This window comes from Tyto alba, unplaced genomic scaffold (genome assembly GCF_018691265.1).
Source record: "Tyto alba isolate M040663 unplaced genomic scaffold, T.alba_DEE_v4.0 Super-Scaffold_32, whole genome shotgun sequence".
In the NCBI taxonomy this organism is placed as follows: Eukaryota; Metazoa; Chordata; class Aves; order Strigiformes; family Tytonidae; genus Tyto; species Tyto alba.
Window position 1 is genome coordinate 8,334,629 of NW_024881307.1, and position 12,545 is coordinate 8,347,173.

At 55.3% G+C, this 12,545-nt stretch overlaps 1 protein-coding gene across 14 annotated transcripts in view; it reads right to left on the bottom strand.

The window, feature by feature from the left end:
* CEP164 (centrosomal protein 164) overlaps positions 1-12,545 on the bottom strand; it is a 39,401-nt gene that overhangs the window by 18,744 nt on the left and 8,112 nt on the right. For 4 of the 14 annotated variants that reach the window (XM_042800372.1, XM_042800370.1, XM_042800365.1 and 1 more), the window contains 7 exons: positions 12,357-12,515; positions 11,441-11,569; positions 10,980-11,057; positions 8,197-8,310; positions 5,406-5,837; positions 3,843-3,926; positions 2,415-2,498 (listed from right to left, as the gene is read on the bottom strand). In XM_042800372.1, the coding sequence (XP_042656306.1) occupies positions 2,415-2,498; positions 3,843-3,926; positions 5,406-5,837; positions 8,197-8,310; positions 10,980-11,057; positions 11,441-11,569; positions 12,357-12,515 (1,080 nt within the window). The remainder of the gene's footprint in view (positions 1-2,414; positions 2,499-3,842; positions 3,927-5,405; positions 5,838-8,196; positions 8,311-10,979; positions 11,058-11,440; positions 11,570-12,356; positions 12,516-12,545) is intronic. The other 10 variants (XM_042800377.1, XM_042800376.1, XM_042800368.1 and 7 more) reach the window with 9 other exon arrangements.

The window sequence follows — 12,545 nt, forward strand, 5'->3', positions numbered from 1 at the left end:
GCGCAGTTCACCTGGGGAGGGCAACGTGAGCAAGCAGCAAGGCCTCATCCTCCCTGCTGAGGCCCCCGGCCCCCAGGAGAGCCGCCCATTCATAAATTCTCGGGGACCACAGGAACAGCAGGTGAGCTCAGCCCTCGCCATGCGGGAGCGTACTGTGGAGCAGGGCCAAAATAACACAGAATTAAAACCGCGGTAATTTATGCAAATGTTCAGTGGAGCAAACAGCAGAAGGATTCCCTGCAAGTGCTGTCACCTTCCATCACATCAGCCCGGCCAGAGCTCTCCCAGGCAGCTCCCCCTCCCAGCCTCCCTCCTGCCCCCGTGTAAATAATTACTTCAATTCCCAAGAACCGAGGAACTCGGCAAATGTTTCCTGGCTCGAACCGGGCTCTGCCACCACTGCCTGCGAAAGGAAAGAAGCCGGCCAGACGGAGAACGAGATCTCCCTGGGAAGAGGGATAACCAGGCACAGGGTAACGCTGCTGAGCCCACGTGTGGGGCCACTGCCGCTCCCCTGCCACCCGACACGCCTTCCCGGGAGGGCAGTCCCAGAAATCACCGGCTGCCGGAATCTCTGGACTCCTTTGAGAAGGCGGAGACGGCACCGGCCCGCAGGGAGCAAGGGCTGATTTTCAGCCTTGTCTCTGAAGTTACCGGAGCGCCTTGCCCGTCCTGTTGCCTCAGGACCCCCGGCAGTGCCAGGACTGCAGGCAGCTTCGTTTTCTGCCCTGCTGAAATGCCAGGCTGCGTCCCACGGGGGACACCTCGCACACCCGCCACACAAAGCCAGTCTTGTGGGCACCGGAAAGCGGGACGACAGGGAAGAGGCCGTCTCCTCCCTCTGCACAGCACAGCTCCCGAGGGCCCTCAGCAGGAGGAGGGTCTCCAGCACACATCAGCTTAGCCCGCATGCCTGCTTCCAGCTCCTCCCCACCGTCGCCCTCGGCGCAGCAGCAGGGCCAAAGCGGGATGCCAGCACTTCAGATGCCTGCTAAGTGAAGGGTGAAAGGAGCAGCCTCCCCGCTGCCAGCAGAGAAGCCAGGGCTAGCAGGAAGCAGCCCACACAGCCTCCACGAGCTACCACAGCTCCCGCCAGAACACGCTAACCAAAAACCTCCAACACCGTGCTGCTCACGTAGCTGACAGAGGCGGTCTTCTTTTCAAAAAACCGAGTGTTTTGCCAACGCATGCAAAGCCAGGCAAGCTCATGACGTGGAAGCAAGCACACTCCTGCAACCAGAGTCATTCCAGACAAGCCTCTGTCTACAGACACAAAGGAGCAGCTGCAGTTCTGCAGGGAGCACCATTTCAAATCCACCTCTCTCCTCAAGTCAGGGTTGTAACAAACTCCAAATGTGGCTGCTCCAGCAGGACATTTGTATGCACAGTGCCTGTGCTGCAGCACGAGGGAGAGGGAGAACACAGCAGGCCCATGTTTTGTTTTCCCTTCACATCTGATTATGCTCATTATTAGGCACAAGAGGACAGGTGTATTCTCCAGACACAACCTTACAAACTGGATTGCTCCTCTCTGCGGGACAGGTGGCGAGTTTGCCACTCAGGGTCTCCTCCAGTGCAGCTGATCAACTCACTTACAATCAGAGCAAGGCTGAGTAACCCCAGCTGGAGCCCGGCCCTGAGCCGCGCGGTGCAGCACGCTCCTCCAGCCGAGATGCTGCGGGAGAGGGCTGGCTGAGAGGGCTCAACAGGCACGCGGGGCTGAGGAGGCCAACGCAGCAACACGCCGAGAAGGCAGGGATAAAACCTCGAGATGCACAGCAACCTTCTTCAGGCAGGAATGCCCGAGCAGAGTTACACCCCAGGCTAAGGTGGTAAAGGAAGCACAGACGCACACGTGCGTACATACATACAGTCCTTCATATGCCACCGCCTCACTGAAAGGAGCCTATTTTTCCCCCTACGTGAAAGCGAGCAAGGCAACCAAACGCTTAAAAATAAGCTTCCCTACACCAAAATCTGTCAGAGGGAGCTAACTCCTTTTCTTCCATTTATGCTATCGTGTTCTGTTACACAAATCCTTTCCATCTGCTTAAGAAAAGGACAAATATACTCACAAAAGAAGCAAGTCAAGCAGTCTCCAGCTCCCACTGTTCCCCAGGAAAGCCTTTTATCTACCCTTGCACTGGGGCAGGGAAAGCATACACGTGAGCTTGCATGCACGCACCCCTCACAAGCCACCTCTGCTCAAAGTTTATGCCCTTTTTGCTGCTACCTGCACCTCATCTCTGCAGAAAAACCAAAGCAGTAGTAGCGCTGCTCTAATCCCTGACACTTCTGCTTGCCTCTGCAAAGCCCTTGTGCGGATAGCGTCGCCCTGTTTTCAGCGCACCACAACACAGTATCCTACCCTGCCTGCTCACAGAGTGGTCCCTGCTCACAGCTGTAGCACTCACCTTGCACATGGGGCTGTCCGAAGCAGGAGACAGAACCCCCACATCCAGCACCTGCTCAGAAAGCCGACTGTGGAAGCCCAAGTCCTAAAGAAGAAAGCAGAAAAGGATCAGCGTCTGAGGAGCACGGGCTGGATTTGCTAGAGAACCTGGGACTGGACCAAAACCCTAACACAGCTTGGAATCCCCACTCACCACCCCACTGACAGCAAGCCTTTTGGAGCACTAGCTTTGGACCCATCAGCAAGGTTTACAGGACACAGGAGATGGCTACACCAAGACTCGGGCCCGCGTCCAGGCACAGGTCGTATCTGTCCTGCAGACAGACAGACGGCTCTCTTAGTGGCTCGACCAGCAGCGAGCTGGGTTTTCGCTCTCCTTCCCAGGGAGCGGAGGCACGGGCAGGCAAGGTGGCTTATGCAGAGCTACCTGCCGGGACGCTGGCAGGCGGGGCGCTCAGGAAGTCGGGGCTCCCCACGGGCCTGGCCACCGCGAGGGGGGAGCGCAGAGGCTCCCTTCACCGGTGGTCCCCAGGGAAACTCCCCCCGTGAGGCCAGGGGGACAGCAGTGCCACGCAGGGCGGGCACCGTGGGACAGCTCTGCCACGCTGCCGGCGCGCGCCTCCACGCCACCGACCGCAGCGGGCACGGTGACACACGGTACACCCAAAGCAGATCCTCCCCCCGCCTCCTCTGCTCTCATTTATGATGCTGCTGCAGGTTTCCTGAGTGTTTTCCCGAAAGTCAGCTCCTGCAAGCTGCCCACGAGCTATTCCCTCTCCGAGACAATCCCCCCTCCCGGCAGAGCCTCCGGGGGTCCTCGCACTTGGCGGCAGACGGGGAGCGTGCGTGCGGGCGCACACGTGCCCGCGGGCGAGCGCTACCAAAGGCATTGTCTGAGGCGGCGCACACGGGCTTGTGCTAACACCGATAAATAATGATATTCTCAGCCATTTGCTGGCCATGCTGCCTCTGCTCCCACTGGCAGATGGCAGTGGCAGTTTCCTGTGGAGATGAAGAGATGCTGATGGGCATCTCCGCCCCCCATCTCAGGGCTACCCACCTGCACCTTCTCCCTCCGGGACCTTCAGGAGCCAGGTCTCCTGGCCATACAGATTCCCCTTAGAGAAAACTGCCGAGTCCCTTAAAGCAGAATTTTTACACTGCTTCTCATCTTCTTTTTTGCAATTATCTGAGTACAGTTCCAGCTCCCAGTGACCTACTTTTCCGGAGATATTACCTCACCCACAGACAGAACCTGCTGAGCGCAGGATGACACGGCTGCCCCGTGCCCCAGCCGTAAGGTCGCTGCTTGGCAGGGAAGGAGCCGGGCAGCTGGACCGCAAGAGGTGGGCCCAGCATTCACTGCCTGCCCGCTCCCAGAGGAATGTGAAGCCCACACCCAAGGGACAAAGAGCTTTTAGTGACTCACCATCGGCCGAATCGGGTCACGGTCCGAGCAGTTGGAGACTGGCAAGCCCTCCCCACAGTCGCTGCTCTCGGACGCCTTTGAAACCTGAGAGGAGATACGCATTACGGCCTGGACGTGTCCTACCCCCGCAGCTTCCCCTCAGCACTTCCAACAAGATGACAACCGACACTGGGAAGACAAATCTGGCCCCTCTAGAACACAGGGACGAAGAGGTGAGCGAACACCACAGGAAAAGCAGTGAGACCCACAAGATGAGCATAAAACACCACTTCACAGGAGAGCAGGGGCAGGAGAAGGGACTGGGGAGGGCAGAGAAGTGCTCTTCAGATACCCCTGATGAAAGGCGCTTGCGTACTGCTCCTGCTGCGAGGATCTCGGCAGCTCTGAGAACTCCCAAACCCCCCACACAAAGGGGTAAAGTCCCAGAACAGCACCATGGTCTGGAAAGGACTTCAGAAAGCACACCTTGTCCCACCTGACTGCAGCAAGGGCTCCGATGGTCCCAGCCGCTGTGAAACAGTACAGAGCTGTTCAGTGTGCACACCCACGTAGCCCTGCTGGCTTCAGCAGAGCTACCCAGGCGCTGAAAGCAAGCATGTGGGGAAGCGTTTGTCAAAGCAAAGCTTTCGACTTCAAGCTCTTCGGAACAGAGCATGTTTTCCAGGCTAAGTTTTAGAGCTTATCGTTAAAGACATCACACCTCAACGGAACTAGAAATACCATCAAAATCAGCAGGAAGAAAGCTTGATTGGAAAGAGATGGTTTATCAGAGCTCATATTCTAACGTTTCTGGAAGACACCACGCAAGAGTGGATGGTGTGTGTCTGCCCCGTACCCCAGCTGCAGGGGCCAGGCCAGGAACCCCTCGGCACCTTGCGACAGCGGTGGTTCTCCTGCCAGAGGCTGCGCAACCAAACTCCCCGACTGCACTCAGCTGTTTGCCAGCTCCCCTCCCAGCAAGGGCCAGAAGAGCAGTGGGCAGACTGGAAGGAACTACGCTCGGCAGACTGGAGCTACAGCTCCGGAGCCAGCCCCGAGGCACCGTCCTTCCCCGCTCTAACCTCGCGCCTCCCTGTCGCTTCGTTCCGCAGAGCAGCCAATATCACAGCTGGCAGCTCACTTTACACTTTTGCCCCATCTCTGCATAAGCTGAGAGAAACAACAGAAGGAGAGAAACAAAGCAGCACGGACAGCTGGGCTTGGTGTGAACTTCATTATAAAACCTGCTTGCTTAGTACAGATGGCAGCACTGAAAGCTGAGACTTATTTCTCCTCCAAGACTCGAAACATGCATCACAGTTCAGGGTTTTTGCCTGTCAGTTGCTTTGGACAGCACTTTGTGTGTGCATAAAAGAATGACTTCCTAGCTCCATCCTAAAGATGCCGATCTGGGCATTCAGAGCACTTGTGCCCCCCCCCGCTGACTAGGAGAGCTCTTACGCTGACTTAACAGAAAACGCGTAAGCGCTCCAAGAGCTTTCCTGAATCAGGGCCTCGCAAAGCATCGGCAACAGCCACAGCAGCTTCCACACCAAACCCGAGCCATGCAGGCAGGTCTCTTACTTTGCCAGCATCCAGCCCGCTGTCTGTTTTCAGATCAGCTGCTGCTTCTTCCCTCATTTCCTTCACTACCTCTTCACCAACAGACACGGTGTCGGCGGCGGCAGCCAGGCTTGCCGGCTGATCTGCCTCAGCAGCTTCAGCAGCTGGAGACGCGGCTCGAGGTTGCCCAGGACCGCTGGGCACATCTGTCCCTGCTGCGCTCCTCTCCCCCAGAGACTGTGGCAGCTCATCAGCTGCAGAGACGTCACCTTCCACCTCAGCGTCTTGCTTGCCCAGCAGCTCATTCCCAGCGGACTCCTCCTTGTTCTGGCCAGACAGGCTACTGTCAGCATCTCCAGGAAGGACTTGAACTGGAGTCGGAGGGCACGCAGCGTCAGAATCCAAGGAAGACTCTTGTCCGTCTTGAGCGTGTCTTGATTTTAAAGACTCCTTCTAGGCAGCAAGTCAAACACAATTACAGCTACAACACTCTTTACCCCGCTCTCTGGGAGGACGCAGGGGTCAGAAAGAGCATGGCTTCCCCTATAGCAAGCGGCAAAACGGCAAAGCTTTGGGTGACTTCAAGACCGGTTTGGTTTCTTTTCATACAGTCCCTTTCAAAGACTAGGAACTTCATTAAGATAAGCACACTAATTTCTTGGGCTCAGACTTTTGGAGGTTCCTTTAATCTGTTGTTTTATTCCCATGGTCTCAGTGGATAAGAGTTAGCAGTGGCTGCTGCAAGGCCCGTCCACCCTGGGAGCCCCCTACATGCTCTGCAGTATGCCCATCCATGCTTCCCCACCGGATCTCTTCAGTGAGAGATGTACATTTGCAAGAGACTATTACTGGACATTTAACTTCTGCCTGACGTTCTAAGCAGAGAAGAGTAGGCAGGATGCAATCTTCCCACCTCCCAGCGGGACAGACCGGAGGGCAGGCACCGCTTTAAGCCACCGCTCTGAGCTCAGAACGAGATCATGGCTCGCTAACCCACGAGACTGAGAAACGGCAGAACTCACTGGCCTCGGGGAAAAACCAATCCCGAATTAAACCGTAGTCACCCAAAGGTTCGACCGCCCCTCCCAGCAGTGGGGAGGCCCACAAAACTCACAACAAAAAGTGCGATAGCCAGGAGGAAGCAGGAAAAGGTTCCCTCATCAGCATGCAAACAAAACTGCTCGCACGTCCTACTTTCTCACTGTTTTATTAATGCTGTGGTGTCTTGTCAAACATTAGCTGCATCCTGTGTACAGCATGTACCATACACAGACCGCATATTTTAACGATGTATTTTTATCAAAGTGCAACTGGAATGCTGTCAGCTTTAAACCCGGAGCTGCAGCAAACTGAAAGAACGTCTCCTAGCATGTTATTTGTCTGAGACACCTTCTCGGGGCTGAGCGAGCCATCCACCAGCCTGGAGAGGAGGGCAGAGAAATCTAATCACCGGGTACTTTCCAAAAACCTGCAGTTCAGAGCCTCACCTGCAATTCACCACGTAATAAAGGAAAGCTTATGGCCCCTTTCCCGCTGGGTGCCTGGTTAGCAAAGGTTCACGAGCACGCCGCAGAACCACTAGCCAGCCACACGAGGCTCTGCAAAGGCCTTGGCGACACCTTTGTTCCAGAACCCAGAAAAACGCCTGCAAGTGGCGTTTCTTTGCTGTTACTCCAGTGACAGAGTCCTCATTGTCCTTCCTTTTATGCAGAGATTCGGGTGTCTGGAAAGCCCTGCTCCCTTTTGGACAGGCCTGCTCTAGAGCCTTCCTGAGGACCTCTCTCCAGGAGAGCTGACAGCGCCCAAGAAAAAATAGGCCAAATGAGACCAGTCAGGATGTTTATGCATGAAAATGGTACACAGATATTTGCCTTTGAGGAGCACACACACCGCAACAGAATATAGCGATGTATCCAATGATGCCGTGCACACAAGAAGATTTCTCTCCGGGCAAGTTACCTCAGTTACTAAAATATCCCAGAATGATTCCGTTAGCCAGCAGAATCCAATTTTAAGGACAAATACAGACCAAACTTTTCTTAACATCACACAATCACAAATGCAACTCTCTGGAAGAAAGAACTACGCCAAGCACACAGGTGGAAGAGGAGGGAGGCGTTCCTCATGCGAAAACAGACTATGGACTGTCTATGGATTTCAGAGCTAGAACAAGCCAGTCAGGTTATAATTGGCTTTAGCTGATCTTTCCACAAGCTGTATCACATTTTACCTGCAGCTGAGTGACACTAACTGATGTGAAATTTCCACCGATCAAATCACCACTTCCAGTGATCAGCATAAGCCTGGAGAACAGCACATCAAAACCAACGGGACCAGGTTTTGGAAAGGCATCTGATCCAGAGATGAACAATCGGGATGAACAGCAGCCACCAAGACTGAATCCTGCTCATCTCAGGCAACAGGATGACTGTGTCACCTCTTTGGACTTTAAGGTGCTGAACGTGAGAGATTAAAAGATCACATTCTACATTTAAAAGGGGAAAAGAAGAAAAAAATGTCATACTGCATACAAAATGCCTTTAGAGGCGACGTGCCCCCCTTGCTCCCTGGCTTCGGGCTGTTCTCGGGCACGGAAGCACAGGGAGGGCCTTCGGTTTGCCAGACCTCACCCGGGCAGCTTTTGCCCTCGGTTTTCACGTTTACATCTCTACGTGCGTGTACTACTCAAACCAGCAAAAGCAGCAAACCGAGCAACTATCAGATCCACAGCACAACACTGGAAGCTGCCTACTGCATGCAAAGCCGCCGTGACATCATGCGAGCAGGACCATGACGTCAGAGAGCCGCTCATCACCTCTCTCGGGCTGCCAGCTTCCTCGGCAGGACTCCTCCGGTGCCGGAGATCAGCTTCAGCAGCATCAGCTAGCCGGCCGCCACAGTCTTCCTCCTCTGCTTTGCTGTTCTCCTAATGGGTGGGTAACACATCCACCAGCACAAGTCCTCGCACCGCCTTCCCAAGCTGGCCGGGCCGCCCGCCTGCGACAGGTCACCGCCCTGCCTATCACCCACTGCAGGCGGCCCCCGAGCAGAAAGCTCTCCGGCCGAACAGCTCTCCAGCCTCTGCCCGGGAGCCCGTGGGCCCAGACCCCCAGACATCACCCCGCTTCTGCCCTGCGTGCCTTAGGGCTGCTGCTTTTCCTGCTGGCCAGCTCGGTGAACTCACTGTTCGACCCCTCTTCCCAGCTGAGGACTCCCCACGAGCCGTGGCTCTCCCAGCACAGTCAAGAGCAAGGCTATGAACGCAGCAGCCATTCCTCCCCTTTCACTAGCCACCCCTGCACTACAGCTCTCCGCTCCCTGGGAACCAGCAGCACTGCTTCCTGCACGCACAGCTCTGCAGCAACACACAAGCTGTATTGCACAATGTTTATTTACGGAGACAGCTCCCTTTCGCACATCTCCATCTGGTAAAGAAGCCTCTCATGGTGATTTCCCACCACGCAAAGGACCCCCTCGATGCCCAGCGTTTACCCAGGGACTGACCCGTACAGAAGGCAGGGTGCTAAACCTCCCGGGCACTGCATCAGGGGATCACTTCTGCTCCCACGGGACCCTCTCCCCAGGCACCCGGAGACACCTCCGGACCTCTCCCTCCTCTTGCCCCTTCCAGCAGCGTCCCCAGAGCCTTTTGGATTTTCGAGCAGAGTCTCACACGTCTGCAGCGGCTGCTCCATCACAGGAATTCAGAGAGCGAGCAAGCTGGGTTCAGGTGAGAGCTACCCCCACGAGTGGCCGAGCGAGCCAAGCTCCCAGCAGAGGCCCTCTTTGCCAGCGTACATTCTACCTACCACACAGAAACCTCACACCTCAAGTTCCCCAGCAGCGGACGCGGGGTTCGTTTTCCATGCCTTCTCCCCAGCTCATGTAGTCCTTGCTCCCGAAGAGCCCACTGAGGGGGGCAGCGCTGCTTCCCATCTCTCCTCCCTCCCTCCCTCCCTCCCTCCCTGACGCTCGTGCTGTCTTAGACGCAGCCTCCACTCTCGCCCAGCATCCCTGTGTCTCAGCGAGTCACTAAAACCACGTGCTTATTTTCTTTGAATATAGCCGGTCAGCCCCGAACCACAGGCTACACGAGGCCAGTTTTTTTCATCATTTCACCCCGTTACTGCTTCGATTTCCCGCCCCGTAGGGCTTGCTGTGACAATCCTTTCCTCCTCTCCGCTTTGTAAGGAAGCTGGAGAAGGGCTCGGCCTGCAGGCTGAGGCTTGCTCGTAGAAATGCTTTTCTACTGCCATCTCATGGAACTACAAAAGAATTATTTTCCACTGGGGCGCTAACATCTTATCAAGACTAAGCTATCCCCCGTCTGGGTTAACAGAGCCTGGCCGCTGGGCAGCAATTCCCCCTTTACAACAGATTCCCAAAGCCCTGTGGCAGCACTGAAATGCTAAGACAGCTCTTTGTTCCCGGACACATTAACATTTCAGTGACCACTGGGCCCCCTCAGCCTGCTTGGCGTTTGGGGATGAGAGAGTCGGGCCTTTCTTTTTCACATCCACTTTAGCACGAGCCTTTGCAGTTTCTGCCCAGCACTGTGAATGGATTCGCCAGCAAAGTACTTCACAGCTCAGTTTTTATATGCTGTGAAAAGGATAAGGGAAATACCGTAAGACGCTTTAAAAAGAAATTAATTTGCCTTTCGGATACTGGAACGGAATTTTCCAAGCGCTGAGAAAGGATTAACATCAGTGCAAGCAGGCGGGCCGAATCACCGGAGCCGCTTGCAACGCATCTCCCATCGCGCCCCTGTCACCTTAAGCCTGATCACTGCTAAGAAAGCGCAGGCAGAGCGCGCGCACCCGCACGGAAAGCAACATGTCTGCACAAGGGCCCGCGTGTGCTCAACTCCTTGCTGGCGCTCGGCCTCTGAGCCATGGAATTCAGCAGCAGTGCAACGAAAAAAGGAAACGGGTTTTAAGCTGCCACAGAGAAGTGGCCACGTGCGGTCCACGTGGAAGCTTCCCAGCCTACCGTGGAAGTGAGGGAGCGCGCAGGGATGGCGTTACCAGAGTACATTCCCCTCTCCTCTCCCCAGTGCCACCGTTGTAACTCCAGCTGACAAGCAGCCTTTTCTCCTACACGCACTGAAATGAGCAGCGCTGAACCAATCTGTGCCTCTTCCTCAGCAAGCCTTCCTCCCACAGCAAGCGCCGTGGCACCTCTCGGATCCGAGACTGTCTCCTTCCTGCCGTTCCTTGGGAAAGCTGACTTCCAGCCTGCCTGTCACACCTACGTGGCTTCAGGTTTCTCTGCTTTAGAACGACTCGAAGCTCTGCCCTGTGCAAAGATGCCAGCTCCCCAAATCTCACCTACCAAACGGCAAGCATTCTCCTTCAAGCACACACTTGCCTCCGATACCCACACCTCTGTCCCCTGCGGACCGCCCCTGGCCCCTCACACGCTCCCCCCAGCCCTGCTGCTGCGCCTTCCTCTCCGTCACTCTGCTCCGGGTTGCTCCTGCTCATAACTGACACACACGGCTCGCCCTCCCTGGTGCCGTTCCTGCGCTCTCACTGCCCGGCCCAGGCGGTGCCGCGGCTCCTCTCCTGCCTGCCTCAGCCCCCACCACCTTACCTCGGAGTCAAAGCCGCCTCCCAGGGCGCTGACATCCACGTGCAGGTTTTTGAACAGTCTTGCTGTCCCACGGAGACTCTAGAGGTATTACAAAAAGGAGATGGCCAACACTGAGTTCCGACCTCTGCAGTCCCAGTGGCCACACAGGAGGAACTGGGGGGTCCTGATCAGGGAAATAAGGCAGAGCCACCGTCATACGCCAAGGCAGTATGTCTACAGCCGATTCCTTCTGGAAATACATCGTGGCAGACATTGATTTATAGGAAGAACAATGAGAAAACTGGATTAGATGCCTCTTGGTGACCGAACACGGAAGAAACTCAACACAAATCAAGGTCCAGAGTCAAATGGAACAACCACGGTCAACAAGCTATTACGAGGGGCACACAAGTTTTTCATTCCTTGAGGCTTCGAGCACTATGGTTACCGACACGCATTAAGAGCCAAGGCACACACACTACCTCATTCTCACTTTCTTCCTCCTCGTTTCTCCCTTTATCTAGGGCCGCCGCATTCAAGGAGCTCTGCTCTTGGCACACCAAGCTCAGCAACTTCTTGGCCTGGCCGGTGGGCTTACAGGTCTCTGCAGGCTGTGAGGTGGGAAGGAGAGGGAAATGAGAGGGCAGCCAAAGAGAAAGGGGAGCCACAAACCCACCGCGATGGCGACCAGCAGCGGGGAAGCGGCTGGATTCCGAGAGGGTGCTCGGGATTACGCTGCTACCCTGGGTCTGCTAGAGCCACGTCCAGCTCGGTCAGGACCACAATAAAACTGTGTTTGAAACAAGCAGTGGCATGACTTAAAGGAAAAGGGAAACCTGCACTGAAGGTGTTGATTTGTATGCTGTTTTGCACATATGTTGTTTTGTTTTCACTTAAAAGATTACTTTGTTACCACTTCCTATGTTTGCTTTGACCCAAAGGTCACATTCTATAAACAATCATTCAGCATGACTGTACACCTTAGATTCATCCTAACGTTTTTATTCTCAACGTTGAGTGAAAGTATCATTTATTATATTGCATTATCTGTACTGTATGGCGTGTTTCATTTGGACACAAATCAAAGTTCGACTAAAGCGAACTGAACAGACCTTTTCGCTCCCCCCCACCCCAGGAACTGAAACAATTCTTTCTTTCAATCTGCGAAACATCGCAGAAGAAAGCTCACCACAAATTTAGCACTGGGCTCCCTAGAAATAGCAAAAGAAAAGACATACAGTGCGAGAGAGTAGGGAAGCGGGGTTTTTAACGGACCAAAGCGTTTCTAAGCTGACGAGAGATCACAAATGCAGCCATTTAAGCTCCTGGGTACCACCATGCCCGGGACCTTTGCAGCGGGCTCTCCCGGGCACGGCTCCGGAGAAGACGGGGCCTCACCTGTGTCTCTCCTTTGGCCCCGAGGCTGGAGTCCGCCGAGCTGCCCACGTCCAAGCTCGGCGAGGCGCGAAGGATGCCGGCCGGAGGCGCCGCGAGGCCACGCAGCGGAGCGAGGTTCCCCAGGGGCGCCTGGACGGGTGCGAGCAGGGTGCCTGGGGGCTGGAGCGTGCAGAAGGGCCTGGCTGACCG